The sequence below is a fragment of the Dermacentor silvarum genome, chromosome 1 (genome assembly GCF_013339745.2).
Source record: "Dermacentor silvarum isolate Dsil-2018 chromosome 1, BIME_Dsil_1.4, whole genome shotgun sequence".
Taxonomy (NCBI): Eukaryota; Metazoa; Arthropoda; class Arachnida; order Ixodida; family Ixodidae; genus Dermacentor; species Dermacentor silvarum.
In genome coordinates, this window is record NC_051154.1 from 230,826,466 (window position 1) to 230,848,090 (window position 21,625).

The window sequence follows — 21,625 nt, forward strand, 5'->3', positions numbered from 1 at the left end:
TCCAGTGCCACCTAGATGTGAAAACGCTAAGTGCGAGCAAACAGTAGCAGCCCATGGACTCCGAAATCGAGCGGCACGCGAGCCTTTCTGTTACGCTGTTGATCTCAGAGGCCACGCCAAGCCTCTCTACAGAACTGATCTCGAAAACAGTTTCCAGTCCCGAATATACGCGCGCAAGAGCCCACGCGCCGCCTACGTACTGCGCACGCGCAGTGTGGATCACGCAACGTTAACGCGAAGTCCTTTGACTTAGCTGTATATGAAATACTAAAAGCTGTCAACTTCAGCTAGAACAGATGCACGCAGCAATTTGTGCGGAGTTAACCTGCTGTGCGCGGCGATCGCGCGTTTCATTTTCGTCCGTGGCCGAAATTTCTATTCACTCGTTGACCGAATATATCTTTTGGACGCCAAAATTTATCCCAAGTTAGGGTCCAGCAGCGAGAAACGCTCAACATGGGCTGCATTACGAATTGACGCTTGTTCCGATTTGCTGTTTATAGCGGAACTCGGTCCCGGATGTTCTGTCTGGCTGATGCTGAGGGGGTTGTTTCTCCGTAATTAGATCGTGTCCGACGATCATAGCAAGCCGTAATCTCCTCTCGGCTTCTGAACGTTGTAAGATATACAGCAAAACGGTAATGCAACGTTCTACATTCGTGGCGCCTTGTTTCCGACCGGGACACTGTTTTCAGTTCACACCGTTAACTCTCGAAATTCGCTCACCTAGAGCTATCCTCGCCCAATTTTCAGCGATTGAAGCTTGTCCCATATGGCTTCTGTTATTGCGGGGGCTTCGTGCTCACTTCACTACGAGGGCAAAAGAAGCCGCATCCTCCGGAAACTTGTCTCAACTGCGCGGACGTATGCGACAGTTCCCGACGTGCTTAGATAACACTCCGATGTCATTTGCCGAGCTGATCATCTCACAGGAGCCATGCGTGACCGCTACGCGGACCCGGGTAAAAGGTACGGGGCGCACCTAGGGGTGCCCTCGCAATCGAGGAGACAAATGGCCGAGCGAAAGAGGAAGTGAACAGTTTGCTCGCGGAGAGAAAACGACCGTGACGTAAAACGTCGGGTGGCCAAACAGCCCGTCAAAATGGACCGCGAAAGAAGCTTGCGTCGGTAACGCATCTTTCAAGCGCGGTTCCCGAGTTTGGAGCGAGGTTTTCGTAACGGAAGGTCGCGTGCACGGGGGAAGCCGCGCTGCCTGCTCCGGGAGGGGGGGGGGGGGGGGGGGGGCTGTTCGGAAGAAAGTTGCGGACTGCGCGTCGAAGGTGTAGGGGCACAACGGGACCTGCGGGGGAGAAAGCGCGAGTGTGGGGGAGGCGGCGGAGCTGTTGAGGTTAAGAGTGTTGAGTATTCGGATATCGCGTGCCACGCGCCCGGCACACGCACATTCGGACGCATCTGCTCGGCGGTACCGCTCGGCGCGGGCAAGGAGGATTTTGGGCTCCTTTTTTGGAGCTCTTTATTTGCTCCCGAGGAAAGCTGCCCTGGGCAGGGAGTATAAAAATACTCTCTCGGACCAATTAGGTGCACATGCTTGACCCCCCCCCCCCTCCCCCACTACTGTAGACAGCCCCGCCGTTCCCCCCGCACATGCAAACGCGCACTATCCATCTGCCTTCGTGGCTGCGTCTTGTGCCGTTTCTGCATTCTTTCTTCCCTGTTTGGTGGAGGAGCCGGGGGGGGGGGGGGGGGGAGGATGTGCTGCCGCCGTTTTGCGCTCTTCTGTTACCTTCCTTTTGCCGTCGTCTGCCACCGTTTTCTCGCGTGTTGTTGTATGTTTTGGCGTGCGGTTTCTTGCGTTGAATTTTTGTAAGCGCTTGACGTTTTTGATTTGCGCTGTCGGTTCCTTCTCGGGTCCCCCGACCCCTCGTCGCTTTTCTTCGTGCGCTGGGCGGGGAGAAGCGGCGGGCACGCGCTGTGCCCGCCGCCAGCTGGCGTTGCGCCGCCGCCGCACGCGCCTGCTCGCGCGCGCACGTCTGCGCACGTGCCTTCCTTCTGCGCATGCGTCCCGCGGCCTCTCCTTCCCGCCTCTTTGTGGCCTTTTACATCTTTCTCCTTCCGTTTTCCTCCCTCCTCACGCGAGGGCCCCTTTCTTTCGTCGTCCCCCCCTCACCTTGCGAATCCCGCTGTTCGTTCGCCGGCCGGACGCGGCTGCTGCTTTGCCGGCGAAGCGCATCAGTCGGTCGCGAACCCCGGCGCCGTCGAGTTGTGTGTTTGCGTCGTCGGTTGCCTGCGGTCCCTTGCGTGCGTGAATCCGCCTCGACGCGTAGCTCTCGTAATCGGTTGCGCGGCCACTGTGGATTTTTCGTATTTTGTCCGCGCCCTGGGTCCTCCTGCCCGTCGGAATCCCGTGCACAGTGGCGACGGCATGTTGCCCGTGACTGCGGCGTTCGCTCGTCGCCGTCGGAGGCGCCCGGACGGTGTGCTCGTGCTGCTCTGCGTCGTGCCGCCGCTGTCTGCTGTCGGATGCCGTGCGACCATCTTCGAACAACGCCACTACTGCGGTCCGATGGATTTCCGAGCGCGTGCACCGAGGAACTCTACCGACGCCGTCACGTTGTGTTAACGGCGCACGGTAGTAGTAGCTAGCTTTTTTTAGGAGTGTTCCCATTTGCGCCGGGCCCCGCATATCGGAGAAGGAGCTTGCGCCGCGCAATGACGACGACAATGGTGGATGCGACGACTTTGCTGACGGTGCCGACTTGTCGGTGTCTGCGCGAATCGACCACGACGTCGACGACGCTAGCGTCGACGACTACGACGGCCTCCACCGGTGACGGCGCCGCGACGTCGTCTTCGCGGCGTACCACCGTTTGCGCCTGCCGGTGTTGCTGCTGCGAATCGCCGGACTGCTGTTGCTGTTCCAGCTTCATGGTGCTCGAACCGACGCGGCAAATCGGTATGATGTATGCTTCGCTATCCGTGCGTTTGTTAAGCGATGCGGACGTCGCTCTGCGTTGCAAGCTATCCGTGCGCTTACGTCACGGTCCGTGTTCGGTCTATCCGGCTGATGGAAAGCGCCGATTCGATGTTCGCGAACTTGGTGACATCGACTCGGCGGCTTCCAGTGGCCGCATGACCCAGAAGGTTTGACTCACGCCAGCAACAATATGCCGTAAGCGTAGCTTACATTGTATGTATTATTGCTGGTGTGCATACTGATAGTATCGGGAAAATTCGAATCGGGAAAATTCGAATTTTCCGGGTTGGAAGTGTTGGCGCGGCGTAGTGTGCGCTTTTGCTTGCACATTACGACCGTGCTGCGAGCTGTTATTGCTGTGTTTCTTCAGTTCTGCATATCATGCACTACAGAATATGGCTGGTGGTGTATATGAATGTCGGGCCAGTCAATTCTTAATTTGCTACTAGTGATACTGCGGTACATTCTTTTTTTCTCACTGAATACTGCATCATTTGTCCTATATTTGAGATTTTACAAACTGCTGCTATTGATGCCTCTGGAGCTCCTACTGTTCAAGTCAGCGCGATGATACGCATAAGCTGGAGTGGCTTTACGCATACGTGAACCCAAGCAAGGAAAACTTGACTGGAGATCACGTGTGAGAAGTTCTGGGCAACTCTAAGGGCAGTGACGGTGCTTTTGGAAAACTGGGGAAGGTTGTATTGAAATGCGAATGCATGGAATGAAGTTTACCTGTGGTGATGACTGGTGGCACATAGGGGCGTAGCACGCAAATATACTGCAAAGACAATTAGGCAAATTTCTGCTAGTGTCGGTACATTCATTTTAGAGGCAGATAGACACGAATGCCGTGAGCCTTCAAAAATCGCTAGGCTTTGAAATGACAATAGAGTATAAACATCGGCGTATTGAACGTAATCAAAGCGACGATTTGGCGCTGCGCGATAATAGGAGAAAGCGCGAAGTGAGGTAAGAATTGTGGATCAGAAAGACCCTGAAATCTCACTGGGAACTTGAGACCCGAGTGTGGTGGCATACGCCGCCGACCCGCTTTCAAAGGGGACGCCCACAGATATTCGTCATGATAGTAAATCGCAAGCACCCACGTGCCTGTTCTTTGCACAGCTTCAGAGAGAAGTTGCCGGAGGAAGCATCGTTGCTATCCGTTTGTATTCATTACCAACATTTTCATCATAATCGAGCCAGCCAGGAACCCCAAAATGACGAAAAAGCTAGGTTTCCGAGACATATTTTCGCAACGATCGCCCAAGAAGTGCTCGCGATTAACCACTGCACACTCGTCCCCCGCCTTTCCCAATGTCCAGGGCGTGTTGTGGAGCGTTCGCCAATTGATGGCCTGCAGTGCGTCCTCTACGTCTTCGAAAACTCTTTCGTTTAGGTTCCGACTTAATACTTGGAAATAAGTAATACTTTAAAAAATTGCACGGTTCGAAGCTTGACGAAGCCATTGTAGCGCAAATAAATAACGAACGCAAGACCGGGCACCATGGGCGCTTCCAGAGCTAAGGCCTCTCTCAGCGCTGGGACACTTTGTCCTGCTGTTTCTCCCATGAGGAGTTTGGTGGGTTCGGGCAGGTTCTCTTCAATCCGCGCCGGAAATTCGTCGGAAACGCGTTCCCAGCATCGGCTGCAAAAAAAAAAAAAAAAAAAAAAAAATATCCGAACGTTTTTGCGCTCTTTGGATGCGACGAAAATCGATTACGTCGTCGTTGTTGCATCATTGCCACGAATGCTGCTTCCATGCGTCGGCGTGGAACGTAACGCGGAGTGCCAAAAGGCCTCGTAAGTCTGAAGATATTTATTTCTTTTGTTATATCATGCGCAATCTCTCTCTCGATCTTCTCTGGTCGCCCGCAGTTTTTTAAAGCTATACGTTATCTACCGTCTCACATTGGCGCTGCCGCAAAGTCCTGTCGTCGAGGCCTCTCCCCCCTTCGCGAGCAAGCTTGCTGCGAAAGCGGACTCTAAAAAAGCAAAGAGGGGGGAAACAGATCCGGCTTTTAAACGCTCCGCCCTGCAAGTTGGGAACCGCCCTGATAATCTGCGAGCGCTGTTTCTTTGCATTCTTTCGACTCGCGGGGGCTGACTTTGTTGCTTTTGGCGTGTTTTCGCGTTCAACGAGCCCGAACGCATGAGCTGCTCCAAATTCCTGCAATACGTCCTGCGAGTGCGGGAGTGAACACCCCGGCGGCAATATTTATTTCCTTTTTTTTTTTTTTCCTTTTTTCCCCCGCTTTGGTCCGTCCCACGCGTCGCAGGCCCTTCACGAGGACTGCGATACCCTGGGCTCTATCGGTTTCTGCGCGGTCATTTCGATAACTTGAGAGTTCGTTTCACTTGCGATCGCCACCTTCCTCGGGTGAAGAAGAGAGGGGGGTAGCAACGAGCGTAGGTTAGTATCCCCCGTAAACACCGCGTGCTCCGTGAATTTTTTTTTTTTTTTTTTGTTATTGCTTGATTATTTTTTATCGTCGTTGAGGCGGTGTGCTTCGTTTGACGCGTATGTTGGCCGCCTCTCTCTTGTGAACGTAAATGCGCCCGTTTGGAACGTGGTCGCCTTTTGCATCGAAATTAGGCGCACGTCAGTGATTAGACAGAGCCACCGCCCGCGCGATCCCCTAGATTCTCAGACTCGATGAGGGCGAGAGGTGCCTGCTGTACGGCACAGCCTTGAGCCAGTTATATATAAGCAGGGCGGAGTGATCAAGGATAAAACAGCTAATGTGACAAAAATGACTAGCCTCGGTTCTCTGTAATGAAACCGCGTGTCACCGTATACAGTGTACGGCAAACGCCTTTGAGTATTTACTTACGTGTACTGAGTTACGCACTCGTAGCATTGCCTGCTACTTACTGCCTCCACAATAGTAGTCGGCAAAGCTCGCTTTGCGTGCGTCTTCATGTAGGCAACGCGTTGTCTCGATTTCGTCCGGCTGCGCTTTTTTTCGAAATCGATTATTTTGTGTTAAAGGCGGACAATAACTTTGGCGTGGCTATGTCTAAAACTTCCGTAACGAGAAACAATAAAGCTAGCGTTAATTTCGGCGGTAGCATTATATATTTCGTGATGCAGCAGAAGGAAAGTATTCACTCGCCAGGCGTCTGAATCGTGTGTCTGGTGTCGTGCGGGGTTTGCGACCACTCAACTTTGTTTCCTCGCGTTTCCAAGGAGGTCGAGGCGGTTCCGTCATTTTCTTTGTTGGCATATCGCGGCATCTGTAAATGGGCAACAGCTCGACGAGCAAGTGCTTTCGTTTGCTGACCACACGAAACGCCTTGCCCGCCGAGCTCTTTCCGCGGACGCGTGCACACAACGACGCCATCTCCCTGTCTGCGCTGCGAGTGTGAATTCCGCCCTTGACGCGTGGTCAATAAACGGACACCAAATATCGACACTAAGACAGTTTATACATTACACTGAAGTATCAATTATTTACAGAAGTGTTTCCCGAGAAAACGAAGGCCGAAGTTTCCATTAATTGGATTTCGCGCACCAACAGCGCGTCGTCCGTATACGTCAAGGGGACGTCGCGAATTTCCAAGTCGAGTCTTCGGATCCTTCAAAATGCAATATCTTCCTTGTTGTAGGAGCGCCGGCTCTTCGTTAGTCGACCGTTGTCATTGTACTGCATTTATTACCGATAAGCGTCTACGTAGGGCACCTTGGAATCGCAGATACGGTTCAACCGGCTCCAGCCGGTGCTGAGTTTCTTATAGCATATGTTGTGCTTGCATTGACCGTGGTTGCCGTGGGAAAGCCCCTACTCTGTTTTCGTAAGGCAGTCGCCAACCGCCTGAAGAAGTGTCGCGGTCCGGTTATAGAGCATTGCATTGACCGCGGTCTCTGCCCAGCGATCTGTCGCAACTCGAACAGGCAGAGAGAGGAGATACATTTGTGGCGCGCACTATGGTCCCATGTCCGGGCAATCTAATATTGAGGTTCGATTGAGGTTCGTGGAGGGTCGCTAAGGGCACGCCAGAAAACGCGTTGGCTAGGCCCCTCCTCCCAAGGCCGAGCTGCTGCGGACAGTTGCGTCGATGAAATTCTCCGCGGACGGACTAGCGGCCGCAGTGTTTACGTGTTTTCTGGGCATGTTTTGTTTACTCGACGTCTTACAAGCAGCCACCTGCCAAAAGCGGCGCTCGTGCGCTGGGAATTCCATGCGGCCGGATAAGTGTTGTTGGCACACGCGGCGCGGAATGATGATAAGCTGAGAGCTTGTTCTCGAGTTCTTTTCGCGCTGCGTTTGCTTCCGAGTCGCACAGTTCGCTGCGGATTGGCGGACGCTTTCTTTTTTTTTCGCCCCTTCTCTCCTCCGCTCGGCGGCTCGTCTCGCGCTGGCAAGAGCGGCTTTTCGTTCGGCGCGCGCGACGTCTCTTTCAGCGAAACGGCGGCCCTCTTCGACTGCTACAGTGTGCCCAGCTTTTTGGCAGCCTCCGGCTTTGGGCGAGGTCGCTGCGCGCCGGAGTGCGGACGGCAGAAGGGGGGGGGGGGGGTGGGTGACGCAAGCCTAGAGTGTTGCGGGGGTGGGGGGCGAAGCAAACCATTGCCGAACCTCGCGTGCCATAGGTTCCTCTCCCGTGGTCTTTTTTTCTGTTTACCGAGTAGTCGGTGTGGCGGCGCTGCGCGTTGTATGTGTGTTGCGGCTGTGCCTGGCGGGCGCGGTCGTTGGCTCCTCTTTCGGCGGGTGACGTATGGGCGTTCCGCTCCAGTGGTGGCTTCCGGGCGCCCCTTCACCGCTGTCCACCCCCGTCGCTGGTGGTGGCGGGCGACTCTCCGTTGCTGTTGCTGCTGCTGCCCGACGACCGAGGCACGAGAGGGTGAAGAGTCCGCTGCTGACGATTGTTTTTTTGGGCGACGTGAGCCGTTCGCCCTACCGCAGGCACAAAGCCGCCGAAATTTTGGGCATTAAGAGCAAGGATGGGGAGGAGGGCCGGGACCGTCTGTTTCGGAGTAACCACCAGGCGACAAGCGCGCTCCCTCTCAATCTGTTGGGTAATAAAATGAATGAACGTGTTGCGCGGCGTCACCCGAACTAGATACACGTGCAGGCAACCCTCGCGGGCCGCGTGGGTTAGGACACTGTGCATTTCTCGTACGAAGATATTGGTCAGGTCGCATGCGCTTTCATATATGGCGCCACTTACTAGTCAATGGAAATAGCCGGACTGACACCGTTTGAGTACATAAGCGCTGGGGTCTAAGCAACTTGCGAGCTCGTTGTTTATACGTCTTCGACGTTGAGGTTTGTCCGCGTTAAGCGAACTGCGGTGCCGTGAAAGCTGAAAACGTCCAACTTATTTTTTTTTTCGTTCTTCGAGTGAGCGGAGCGGTCTGGCGAGTCGGGAAGAGTACCTGTACATGGGCGAATTCCTTTCCCACCAGTGTGCGGCCCACGCGTTTTTCTTTCCACTGGTCTAATATTAAGGCGCCCGTAAGTGGGTTTCTCGCCGGAAAACACTGTACGTGTGGCCCCCTACAATCCGGTGCCGCCGGGGGTGCGCGCCTTTCGTAAACGCACCGAGTACCTTTTAGAGTCCCGCGCAGTCTGTCCCCGTGTGTGTTTTTCCGGTACGGTTTCGTAGCTCGTCTCATTGTCCGCTCCTCCCACCCTTTCTTTCTTTTTTATCTAGTGTTCGCTTTACACTTGTCATAATTTTCGCTGCATCTTCTGGGTAACCCATTTTAATAGGAGCGCTAAACAAATGCAGGCGTGACATTGAAGTATCCTGACTGCAGCTGTCGCTTCATAATCATTCATTTTACGGAACCACTTGCAGCATTCCTATAGTCGGAATGTTGCAAGTGGTGTTGCACCTCCTCGCCTATAGGTTCGCCTCTTACTCAGGGTCGGTGACGGGTCCTGTTTGTCCGGTTTTCCCGTTTCGTTTCATCCGATCTGCCGCTTGTGCACCGAATTCGCGAAGTCGGGAAGCATTACTAGGAGCTGCGCATGTGTCCGACAGACCGACAGACCTGCTGTCATCGATCGCGCTCATTAGTTCTGCGATGAAGCATCGTCGGCGACGCGCCGTCGTGAAAGCAAGAAAGCGCGCCGCGGCCACCTGCGCGCTTGGTTGCGTGTACGGGCACGCATCTGTGGGAGGGCCTTTGTCCGACCCTCGCAACAGCGCCGAGTTCTCTCTGCTGCTGCTGAGCAAGGCCGCCGTGGGGGAGAACGGGCGGCTGGCGCGGGTCCGACGTGCCGCGCACCAAAATGCCGAACGATTCTCCTGTGGTTCGCGGGCCCGTTCCTGAACCTGGTTGGCGCTGTTTTTGAGGGCCGCGTTGTGCTCGTTCGTTGGGAAGGGCCCTCGTTGGTAATGTGTTCCCCGCGTGTTTGCTGCTACGGTGTATACAGTGAACCCGTTCCAGATGTTTGCGGGCCTTATCTAAGTACTTCATCTGTGCCACAGTAGTATGCTTCTCCTTCGATTGTCTCCGTGATTCTCATGGCAATTCTCCTTGTTATTACTTTTTTCCCCCCCTTTCACCCAGGTCTTTCTCGTGAGTTCGCGGGCCACTAGAATTTAAGCGCGCTACTAGACTTAGCTAAGCTCAGGCCCTGAAGTGGCTCTCCAACTTTGCTGCTGCCTCCCGGAAGCTCTCGTCTCGAGCGGCCGCTTCAGAGTTCCGCCGGTACCGCGCCACATGCTCGTCCCAGTGCCGCCGCGGTCACGCTGGCATGGGAACGTTCATTTCTCAAGGGCTCTCGGGCATTTGTGTCCCGAGACCCCAAGAGATGCCGCTGGGGTTATCTGCTACAGGGACGTGCGCTCGCGGTGGTGAAGATTTCCCGCGTGTGCGCCTAATTGATAACTTCTGTACGCTGCCTGCTCTGGCGTCGTGGGAGTTCGTGCGGCCCATTGTGGTCGTCCACTGCGGGTGGTCGCTGGCGCCCTGTTGTCTTCGCGCCCATGCGCGTGCGGTTTGGTGTTCTGTCACAATGGTATAACGTGGACGCGTGGCGGAGGATACGCATGGCCTCGCGAGGAGGAGGAGCGGGGGACCTCGTCGCGTGATCTCGCAGTGCGGTGCGCTTAACGAAAGTGCGCAGAATTGTTTTTATGTAGTGGCGTGCAGTGTTCCACTTATTCCCTGCCGTGAAACGTGTCGGAAGCCGCAGGGAGAAAAGTTGTCTTCTGTGAAAGTTACGGCTTGGCAGGCTGCTGTTTAGTAGTCAGTTCTATCGCGATCAACTGTCAGCGCCGACTGTTTTGTGACGTTCACTCGTCTTTGCTCAGCCATCTCACGCTGAAAAAGAAATTGCCTCGTGCTGCGAGATTCGGTTCTGCCGAAAGGTCCCAAGAATTTCGCCAGGTGATTTCGAGTTGCTTAGCCGGTTTGCTGTATATACGCAACACACGACGGAGGTGTGGCGTTGTCTTCTAGTCGTGCCGTTCCTTTCCGAGTTTCTGCGAGCCTCTCCCCTCCAACTCTCTCTTTTAGTAACGTCGGCGTATGTGTGTTCTAATCTAAGGTTTTTCATTTGGCTCGGAACGCCGGTTGTTTTCAATTTTGGGCGGTTCGATCGTGAGGCGTCCGTCCCGGCCCGTTTATTGTTTCCTGCAAGCCGTATAGCGGCCTCCTAACGTCAGAGAGTCCGTGGCGAATGAAGGGCGTGATCGGGGAAAGTGGCGCCGGCGCGCGGTGGACGGTCATCGTCTCCCTTGCCAAACTCGAATGGAGGAGCGTTGCGGCCGCGGCGTCAACGACTTTCGCGCCTTTTGATCGTCACGCTCGTTTCTGACTCCACCGCCGCGGCGCACAATGGTTTGCTCTAGAAAGAAATCTCTGATATCTCCTCGGTGCTGTGCCGCCTTCGTTCAAATCTGATTCTCGTCGCGTTCTTTTTTTTTTTTTTTTTTTTGGCGTTCGCACGGCCTGTCCTCGTTTACGTGGCTTTTTTGGTCCTGGCTAAAAGGCTGTACTCTGTCCCGCTGCGTTCTTTTCTCTCCCTGTTTCGTGTGCGTTACTCGTGCGGAAGGGCGTCTTTGCCCGGTTTGGACCCCAAAAGTCGCCTCGTCCGCGTACGCCGCCACATAGTGCACAGCGTGTGGAGGACGCACAGAATGGCAGTGGTGGTTTGATCTATACTAGTACCGGCGCGCATCCATTTCTTATTTCGTATCAAGTAAGCGATAACCTGACGATGAACACATTTTCACTTTTCTATTCTATCCCGTGTATAATACACGTAACTTTGCCATTGAGTGTATGGACAGTTGGAAATTGACGAGACAGTCAACTTGTTCACAGAAGCGCGGATCTCCGCACACCTTTTTGTACCCAGCGCTCGGTGCATGCAGCAGTTGGCTTGCCGGGTGTCAGACGAGCGTGCCTCGGGAAGACCGTTTTCCGGGCATCAACCCTGTCTCGAGCGTCGTGTCTGGACCTGCACTGGTGCCGCGGCGTCTGGGCGCGCGCGAGAGAGAGGGGGGGGGGCAGGGATCCGTCGGGGCGTGCTCTCGCTAGCAGCGTCGCGGCGGTGTTCACGTGCCGCGCCACTCTGGGCGGCCGTGGCTGCGCACGCCGCCGCGGTCCCTTGCCGACGCGAGGGAGCGGCGGCCCTGCGGTGTGGGCGGTTTTCCCACGGTCGGCGGCGGCGACCCGGTCCCTCTCCGGCGGCCGTCCCGGAACAGGCACGGGTCCCCCCCCCCTCCCTCTCTCTCGCTGCCGTGCGGCGGCTGCTCTCTGCTCGCGGTCACTTTTGGCAAACGAGGCCCCACCGCGGCTTGTCTCTCTTCTCTGTCCGCGCTCGTTGGATGGACGACAGGCCTCCTCCCGGCGCAGGAGCTTTGATTGGGGTGGCCTGCGGAGTTTGCCGTGCGATTGGGGCACGGGCAGAGGCCGGGACGTGCGCGTCAATCCGGCGCCTCGCGCCGCGCGCTGCTGCTGCCGGGTGTGTGTCTAATTGCGATAGCGCGGTCGTTTTCCTCTTTCCCCGACGCTGGTTACACACCCGGTGACCCCAGGTTCGTTCTCATTTTTTTTTTTTTCTGCCAGAGAAGAAGCGTGCGCGAGAGCAGCGACTCGCGTCAGCGCGCTCTCTTATGGGCACAGCAACCGCCTCTCCTCCGCCTCCGCGGTGCCATGAGTCAGCGGCGGCGCTCAGCTGACTGACGCTGCTGCTCATCGGGTCGAGCGCGAAGAAGCCCGAGATCCCGGGCACACACTGTGTGCGCGCGCCCTCGCTGTGTCGGGCACCCACGCAGCGGCGGCCCCCGTCGCGAGGCGGTGCTCCTTCCCGCAGCAGCGCGGCCCCGCCACGAGTCGTCGGCGAGGCAAAAAGCCTGCGGTGCCGACCGCGGAGGTTCGACGACCCGTCGTCGCACTGCTGCAGGGTTTCCGCGCGCTGTCTCCGGGCCGGACCGCTTTCGCTAACGTCAACGCTTGCGCGGCTCAGCGCACTGGCTGTGCTTCGGTCGGGCTGCGCCGGCGTTTTCTTTCTTTTTCTCTGGGTTGCTCTCGTGTGATCTCCTGTGTACGCGTTGCGCCCATGTTGAAGGGAGCACCGGATTTTCCATTCTAAACCGATCATTTTTGTCCTTCGTGCCCCAAATAATAATATACAGAAGTTGGATCCTTCGTCACACAAATTATACAGTTCTGAACGATAGATTTGCGGGAATCGGTGTTTGAACGCACAGATTAAGTTTTCCCTATCGTATATTGCCGCAGTGTGTTGGGGTTTCCGACTCCCTCTTCTTTAAGGGACATTTTGGCCCTGTTCGAAACGGTTCTTGAGAGCTCGTTATGGCTTTGAGTTGCAGCCGTGGCTTTTGCGCGTGATGCCTCGCGCTTTCACGGACGCTGTCGAAGTGCGCCGTGGTACTTGACGCCGAGGTGGTGGGAGCACGTGCGTCCGCGACCTTTGAGGCGATCTCCCGAGTCCTCGCAATGAAAATAATTCGTTGGGGGCTCTTCCATTGTTGAATCCTGCGCTCGTGTTGCGTTATCTTTTTTTATCAGTCGTTTTATGCTATACATGTATGCGATTGCGCTCAGTAGCATCGTGCGAGCATTGACAAATCGTACGTTGCGTAGAATGTCTCAAACATTGAACGCTCACGTCTGACTTCCGCCTTCCTGCGACAGACCTCAGCAACAAGAAATATTTTGCGCTTGAGGAATATACCGTGTGTCCCAGCTAACGTTAGCCAAGCTTTTCAACGAAAAAAAAATTAACACGATGTAAGATACACGTATAAGACCTGCCGTGTTCGTCGTCACGCGTTCTGATAACCGAACACCATAGATCTTAAAATCATGTCTTGCACCGTGTTCTTTAAAACATTTGTTTTTTTCTTTCGCTGAACAGCTTGGCTAACGTTAGCTGGGACACCCTATGCACACCAGGTAAATCTTGCTGTCCCTCTTTCACCCGACGTCATTATTTGTGCTGCGCCAAACTCGGCCAACAGAGTGCCGGTTTTGTACCTATTGGCTCCTCTGCAGCTGTAGCTCTAAAACGACTCCTCTGTTCTATTAGTGCTTTGGAGCAATCCAGCCTTAATGTGCTGTTGGGGTGGGATGGGGGAAGATGGAGGTTTACGGCGTACTAGAATGTTTTTTTTTTTTTCTTATTTGTATTCGCATGTAAGTGTTAGATGTAGTCAGGTGTGACCGCGTTTGTAGAGCTTTGCTGCATGAAGCTATATGAAGAAGGTCATCATAGAAGTATGTGCTCTGTATAGTAGTCAGGCGCGCGTTGTTGTTTCGGAGCGTTTTGAGTACGAAAAGATGGATTTTACGACGAAACGAGTTCTATAATCGCGGGCGGCTTGCAGCGGCTTTACTGGGTCCGCTATATTTTTCTTTTTATTGTTTCTATTTTTTTTCCCCCTTCGTGCTGTCAGGCACGAGAAACGGGCTGGCAAAGTGCTCGGCAAAAACGAGTGGAAATGCTGGGCAAAATGAGGGTATATATATGTGGTGTTTTAAGAACAAGAAAATGGAGCACTGTGACTAGAGAAGCTCAACAAGCAAGTGTGGCGGCCTCGTCTTGCGCGTGCTTGGAGGGGGGGGGGGGGGTAGTTCTTCTTTTCAGGCAAGCGTCCGCTGCGGCGGCACACGTTACAAGAGAAGCCTTTTCTCTCGAGGAAGTTGGCAGACAAAGGAAGAATAACGGCGGCTTGCCGCCTTGCGGAGCCGCTCTGGGTCTTGCGGGTGCAAGAATCTCGAGAAAATGCGGAGGAAAGAGCGAAACCTCGGGGCGTGGCACAGCGCTGTGCTGCGCGCAGTTCTATGGCTGCTACGCGGTGGGCTGCTGGTTCGTTGGTGACGGCAAGCGACGTTAAAAAGTAGGGAACGGGCCGCCGCTGCGGCTCGGGCTTGCTGCCGTAGTAGCTGCAGAAAGCGCGTGCGCGTGTAATGATCGTGGAATGCGCCGGCCTCGCCTCTGTCGCCACCGTTGCCTTTTAATTTTTTTTTCGTGGGACTTTGCGAGAAAATATTAAGGAGCCCGAAAGAGGAAACGGTGTCTAACCCGAGTCTCTCCGTTTGTCGTCCGGCGTTTCGGCTAACCGTGTGCGCATTCCTATAACAGGGTATGGTGCGAATGTTTTGCGCTTCTAACTATATGCTGCGCCCACCTTCTCGTCACGCCGTCTTGCCTGCTAACCAGTCAAGATGTTGCATCTGTACACTTCACGTCTCTAACTCTCTCTCTTTCTTGCCTTTGTTTGTCTATTGTAGTAGTAGTATTCAGGTTGCTCTTGTGTGCCCTCGTTGCTTTGCTCTGGGACATTGATCCCGTTAATCGTGTGTAGGCGACAAAGCTTACTTTTTTCTTACCTCCCAAAGGAACTCCACAGAGAAAGCTATATCGGCTTTGCTGAAGTTCCCGAGGTCCACGGGCCTATACATAACACTTTGGTAACAATGCCCGTTTGCATGATTTGCGTATGCGGTTAATTTAATTTGTGTTCCTCTCTCTTTCCAATCACTTCCCCCCGTGCAGAGTAATCAACCAGGACTAGCTCTGGTTAACCTCCCTGCATTACTGTATCTCTTGTTTGTTCGGAGCATGCAGCCATTTGACGTACTCTCGTTTGCTCGTTCGTCCACACATGTGATTACAGTAATCTAGGTGACCTGGAAAGCAGAAACGGCTATCCGAAGGACGAATGCGTGTTCAAAGCTGAAAGATACTTGGTGCTATGGTGCGCAGCGCAGACTAAGAGCAGCTTAGCCATTCTTTTTTAGAGAGTACGAGCGGCTTAACCCGGGGGCAAGCATTTCTCAAACGCCCGGTGTCCACGTTATTTCGCAACTGACACACCATTAAGTTGCAACTAACCGGTGACTTCCTATAGCTGTGGCTTCTGAACTCTATAGCTGTCGTCTGATGTAGCCGTCCCTCATCACCTTTCATTTTTTTCTCTCTCTCTCTGCTTGTTTATTCTATTTTTTCTCACAGACACGCGGTACATCCTTTCGTGTCTCCGGCTATCTTTGTGCGTGAGGCAACGGCGGAAATGCCGCAGTGATAAGCAGCCGGCGCGAGCGCCGCATTGCATGCTGCGTGCCTTTTGAAATGGCTCGCTTTCATTGTGCTTTCTTGCTTCCCTCCGCCTCGGTGTTTTTCTCTGGAGACCTGCTTTGATTCGCGTGCCGCGCGGCCGCCGTTGTTCCAGGCCGTCCCATTCCGGAGCTGGCCGTCGCAGCGCTGCATTCTTTCCACGCTTATCTGGTGACAATTGGCCGCCATCCGTTCCGTCGCGCCGCGGTGGGGCGGCTCTTTTGCATGTATACGCCGGCACGTGCTGTCGTGGCGGCTTCCGTCGTCGCCGACTGTCTGCGTAGCCCCCGGTGATCACCCTGCACCCCCGTCGCCCACGCACTGTACTGGCACGCCGTCCCTGTTTCGCGCGCGCGCATATACCGTTCGCTGCAGTGGCTGTCGCTTACGGCCTTGCGTAAGGAGGGATGCCCCAGACAGCGCAATTCCAGGGCGGTGTGCTCCATGGTGGGAAGTTCGGGAACGATCTGCCCCATCAGCCCCGGTTAAACGGGCAACTTTAGCGCCGCTTTGATCGGGCGTGCGCGCTTCGCTGTTGAGATGTCCTTCACGTCTGTGAGACGCAGTGTCACTTCGTTGGCGTGGTGCTAGTGCCAGTCGCAGGTAATGGCCATGGTGAAGCATGAATCGGAATCTCACCTTCCCCGTCGGGTGAGCGGCTATGGGATTCCGCCGCTGAACACGAAGCCGCGCGTTTGCCATCCGACATCCGGTCCCAGTGGTGGGGAACGCGGCATAAATTTGTCGCGCTAAAAGTGTACAGCAGGTGATCAGAATTAATACCAGAGCCCCTCCCCCCCCCCCCTCCCTTCCTCCATTCCCAAAAATACGGCGTGGAACTCTATAAATTGTTGTTGGTGATACTTTTGGTGACTGACCGTTGTTACAATAATGAACCATTGATTTCCAGTCGGCAAAATGAAACGGAGCGTCTTGGTTTAGGCTTCGTCGCGTTTTCATTTTGTCCTCAAATCGCACTGTCGAGGCAGTGTGTAGCAGAACTGAGCCGCAGCAATTGAAGTTGACTTCGCCAATCGTGATCACCGTCGGGTACTTTCTCGTGCTAATGTCAAGAACGGCATCCTTGACTTGTTTCAACTCGGAGGTCGTGCATAAGGCAGCGACTGCAAGCTTCACTGCACGATGAAACCACGATCGCTGTCTGGGCGTTCGGAAACGACCAGTCGAAGATGCCATCAGCTTGCTCGATTGTCACGCCGGGCGAAGCTGTCTCCATAGTGACACAAAAGTTTTACGACGCGCGGGCAATAACGCCTCCCGCAATACCCCTACCCCCCTCCCTCTTCTGCATTGTTCGGTATTGGCGGGACTTTTTCAGGAACCCTTTTGCGGTGCGTGTGCTCCATCTGGTCATAAATGGATAAAGTTGTCTCATGTCCTCGAAGGTTAATTGAAGGTGTGCTGCGACCTCTGGTGCCCGGGACCCTGTTGTGCCGAAATCTCAAATGTAGTACATGGCTGAGGCGCCTCTTCCCCCCCCCCCCCCCCCCACACACACACACGCTCATTTGTTGTATAGTGTCGAATGTCTAAGCGTACTGTGACTGATGGCTGCTGTTTGCGCAGGCGCTGGTTCCTCCTCCTCCTCCTCCTCTCTTCGTCTCCTTCGCCGGCGTCCAGCTGCGGAGCGGGCGGTCCCTGGTGGCCCAAGGGCCTGCTGCAGGTTGACTCTCGGAGGCTGGCCACCTGCCCACCCGGCTGGCTCCTGTTCATCGTGCTCGCCGCTGCGCTCCTCCGGATAGCAGGTACGGAAAGCTCCGGATTAGGAGCTCAGCTGCAAGTCTCATGAAAATCGAGCTCTGGTAATGTCTTTAGCGGATGAAACTCCGTAAACGTGTCGGCGTCCTCTCGCTAAGGGCAGCACGCCGTTACTGCTCTTCCACTTGGCTATAGCGGTGCCTTGCGGAGCGCTCACAGCCGGGATTTGACTGCTGGTGTAATACGCGCGCATGCATTTGACCACTGTCTTTTATTCGCTTTCTTCTCCTTCTTTATATCATTTTTATCTCCGACACGTGTTTTTAGTGAGGGGCATGAACTCGGATCCGTTACCACTTGGGATTCGGGAACATGCGGCTCCACCCTGCTCGTGTGTCGGCTGCCTGACTTGTTCTGACTGTGTACCCTGTTACCTTCTCTGCATAGTGTTTTCTCCTTGCATAGTATCACCCTATCGTCGCGCGATGCGCAGCTCTTGTCCATAGAAAGCGGAGGCTGTCTTTCTACGAAAGGGAACAGAACGGTGTTGGGGGGGGGGGGGAGGACGGCTGCTTCGTGCAGCAGCGCTGGCAGTCTCTCTACACTACTCCCCGCACCGTCGCGCGCAGTAGTTTTCCAAGGCGCGTCTAGCCCTCCCGCTTTTTCTCCCTACCTTTTCTTCTTGATCCCAAGCGCTAACGGGACGCGCGCGCGAGCACGCAGCCTTGCTGTTCGCGCGTGCGCCGCGGTTGGCCCGTTGTCTCTCTCTCCTCATTGCGCACCGGGACGTGAACGTATGCACGCACGCACGCACGTTTGAGGCAGTGTTGTATTCTCTCTCCTGCTTCTTCCCCCCATTCGTCCCCTCTTTTTGCCTGCCTTCGAGGAGGGGAGTCGGGCCAAGAACACCTGGTGACCGGCTTTAGCCCCAAGGGGCGTTCTCTACCGCCTCCCTTTTCCTCCCTGCTTGATTTTTTGCTTGCTTGTTTGTTTCTGTCTCGCGCGCGTTAAAGCACAGCTCTCGAGCAACGTGGTAAATCCGCGCTCACGCAAGCACGCGACCAAGTGCTGATATACCACGACTCTGCAGCAGCGCCTTCGCCTCTTCCCACCCTTTTTCCCTCCCCCCCTTCTACCGGCTCCGCATGTTCCTATCTTGCGTTTATGCTCTTCATTGTTATCGTGCTAGTCCTATGCTAGTCGAGCTGTCTTATAGGCGGTGGACGTATAACTAAAGAGAAATAATACAGCACCTGGCAGCATGGGGCCCCGGGTGCCTTAAGGAACTGCCTAGTGCTCTTTGACAAAAGCACGTCTAGTGCGCTTGGCTTCGAGTGAATCGTTCCAGGCTGCGACCGTCGTTATGGCGGGGCAGCAGCGTGACGGAAGCACGCTGTGTCGTCAGAGCTAGACGTCAGTCTTAGTTCCGAAAGTAGGAAGAATTAAGAGGTCACGCTGTGTCGGCACTCGGCGATGGCCCCGTCGTCACTGCCGTCTAGCCTTACACCCTGTGACTGTGTTGCGCTGTGGCCGCCCCGGCAAGAGCCGTCGCCGACGTGGTGGCATATACGGTGGACGTTGCTGTTCTTCGAGAAAGCGCGGGTCCTTTGTGCGCGCTGACCGAGGCGCGTCTCTCTTGCACTCCTCCCTGTCACGTAGTACCGCATTGCAGTGCCCGCGGCGTCGGCAGCGGTCGTAAATCTTCCTTCGACCGGCGGCGGCGCTTTTTGAGATCGTCGCACCTTCGTTGGTCGGTGCCTTTTTTCTTCGCCTCGTCGCAGCGGCAGCTCTCCGCTGTCCCCAAGCTCTCCGGCGTTTCTCCCGCCGTATCTTTCTTTCTGCAGCCCCTCCGTCGTTCCCTGTATTCCTCGGGGCACCCTGCTTCCGTTTTACTCGCCTTTCTTTGCTCCTTTGCGCAGCTAGCTAGCTCTCGGGACATCGCGGCTTATTTATTTTCCTGCGCGCCGCGGCTTCCTTGTGTGCCGGTGGTGGTTTCCGGGAATCGGCCCGAGCAGAGAAATACCTTTCCGGGGCCTCCCGAAGGTCGACTTCCTGGTGGCGACCTTGCCTGACGCGTCCCGTGTACCTTTCTTTCTTTTTTTTCTTTTTCGCGTACGTTTTCTTCGGTTTTCCGCGGCTCCTCAAAAACAGCCGCAAGAAGAGGAGGTCGCCTCGTACTGCTAGTCGCGCGTGTTGCGCGCCGCTGCCTCTCTTTTGTTGCGTCTCACTCTGTCTCTTCGGCGTTGTCGCCGTGCGGTCGCGGTGTCTACATTCCCGAAATTATCCCTGAAGGTAACCTCTGCTGTACAGAGGCCAACGCGGGAACAGTGATGGCCAGGCTTTCGTTTGTACGCACCAGTAGCAAGTTAGAAATGGATCTGATGCTTGAAGAAGGCGTTGCGCATGCGATACTACCTTGGTAAATTCAAAATGCAGATTATACTGGCGCAAGGGCATAGTCGCTGCAGGTGTTAGGTTTTTTTTGCTCCCGATTGAATGTTAGTGTTTCGTACTTCGGTAATGTCACTGCATAAAACTCTGGTTTGCATGCCGCCCCCCCCCCCCTTTCCCTCCCCTCAGTCCTGCGTAGTAGTCCAGTTGACTCAGGGTATCATGTTCGGGATCATTGTGGCGCAACAAAATCAGACATCGGAGCATCCAGTGCGCGTTCCCTGTTTCTGAGAGCGGCGAACACCCACGGTTTGGGGAATAGTAACGCGGGCGGCACTCTAGGAGTGGTGCCTCCGTACCGCGCCAGTTCTTTCCTACACCGAGGCTGCTTCTAGGTGGCAGTTTTCTTCTTTTCTTTTTTTTTTATCATTATTTACTCTCATCGGAAAGTCTTTAGCCGCACGTTCGTTGTGAGAGACGCGGCGGCTGCGCAGTGGCCCTTGAACTAGCAGGTGAAACATAATAATGGCGAGAAAAGAGGACGTTTGGGGCTGGACCACGGAGAGGGGGAGTGTTGTGAGTGGCGTTGGAATCGAGCAGGCGGCGCCACGAACGAGGTGTGCTCGCTTTTCCCAGCGATTACAGCACAGCCAGCGCAGGTAGACAAAGCGCGGCGCAGGAGCTGAGTGGCTGTGGTGAGCCAGCAGGGTATCAGCGGCGATGTCTTCGTTAGACGCGGTCTTCAATTACCGAGTCGTCGAAACGGAACTTGCCTCTGCCGCCGCGCCGAAGCCCTCCTGCGCGCGAGCAGTGGCTTGTGGTGGCCGAAGTGGGGGCGGTTTCTGAGGCGGGGGGGGGGGGGGGGGGGGGGGCGAAGCTGCATTCCTTCGCGAGCCGTAGCCGTGCGCGTGCGGGTGGTCGCGTTTCTCTCCGCGCGCGCGCGGCGCGGTGTTTGGTTCGAGGCGCTGGCCTCCTCTTCTAAAGAGGTCCGGCTATGCGCCGCGGGTTGCGACCTTTCCTGTCTCGCTTTCGGCCTCTGCGCGGAATCCACTCGCCTCCCCCTTACTGCCTCCCTCCCAATGGCCCCCGCACGCCATCGTTCTTTGGCGAACCATAGTGTGCTGGAAGAAGAGACCTGCAAAAGAGCAAGCTGGACACAGAATGCCGGCGCTATCAAGGAGAGGGCTGGACGAGGGGCCGATTGGCCACGGTCGCTTCTAATGTGCACGTTTTACGTTTTGCAAACAGACGCGCTGGGGGAGAAAAAAGAGAGAGAAAGAAAAAACGTCTCCGAGAGCGAGAGTCGTGCGTGAGGTTAGGGGAGCGGATGCGCGGGGGGTAGCTGGAGGGTCGCGTGTGCGTCTCGTTCTTCTTTCTCCACTTTCGCGAAACGTCACTCGTGGCGGGTGTTGTTGTAGACCGACGTCTTCATTTCGTGAGGCGGTGAACGACTAGTTCTTTTTTTTTTTTTTTTTTCGAGCACATCGGTGGCTAACGGACGTGTCTGCGCTCACGCGCGAGGATGACCGCTTCCTTGTTACGGCCCATTTCTTTTTAGCCTACTGGACGTGAAAGTTTTAATTCTCGTTTCGTTTGAAACGGGTTCTCTTTACCCGCTAAGCACTCTCCGACTGCGTTGTCGGGTCGTAACATTACTTTAGCAATTTCAGTGCGCTTGGCAGAATTGAATATCCGTGCGTTTCGAAAGACGCGTTTCCACGTTGCTTGCGAAAGCGGTTGTGCACGCATAGGAGCGATTTCGAAACTGAAAAATACACAGCGTTGATTTGGATTTTCTTTTCCTCCTCCTCGTTCATAAGAAACTGCGCACGCGTGCACCCTCCGTCCGCGTACAGAGCAGCGAGTGCCAGGCAGGTGTCATTGCATGCACTCGACTGCGCTATGGATCCAGAAAGCGTTATCGTTTTTTCCTTGTTTACGTGTTCACACTTCTTTCTCTCCCCTCTCGGAAATCTTTTGCCCGTGTGGCATCTGGTCCCTCGTTGTAGCCGTGGCACGCGCGTTTTTTTTT

The 21,625-nt window shown here is 55.1% G+C and overlaps 1 protein-coding gene across 15 annotated transcripts in view; it reads left to right on the plus strand.

The window, feature by feature from the left end:
• The window catches only part of LOC119437638 (protein spitz-like), a 190,847-nt gene that overhangs the window by 143,459 nt on the left and 25,763 nt on the right, over positions 1 to 21,625 (plus strand). For 6 of the 15 annotated variants that reach the window (XM_049660084.1, XM_049660085.1, XM_049660089.1 and 3 more), the window contains one exon: positions 17,098 to 17,249. The exons of 5 other annotated variants lie outside the window; for them this stretch is intronic. In XM_049660084.1, coding sequence (XP_049516041.1) covers positions 17,098 to 17,249 — 152 coding nt within the window. Of the gene's footprint in view, positions 1 to 17,070; positions 17,250 to 21,625 lie in introns of all 15 variants that reach the window. 4 more of the 15 variants (XM_049660080.1, XM_049660081.1, XM_049660082.1 and 1 more) reach the window with 1 other exon arrangement.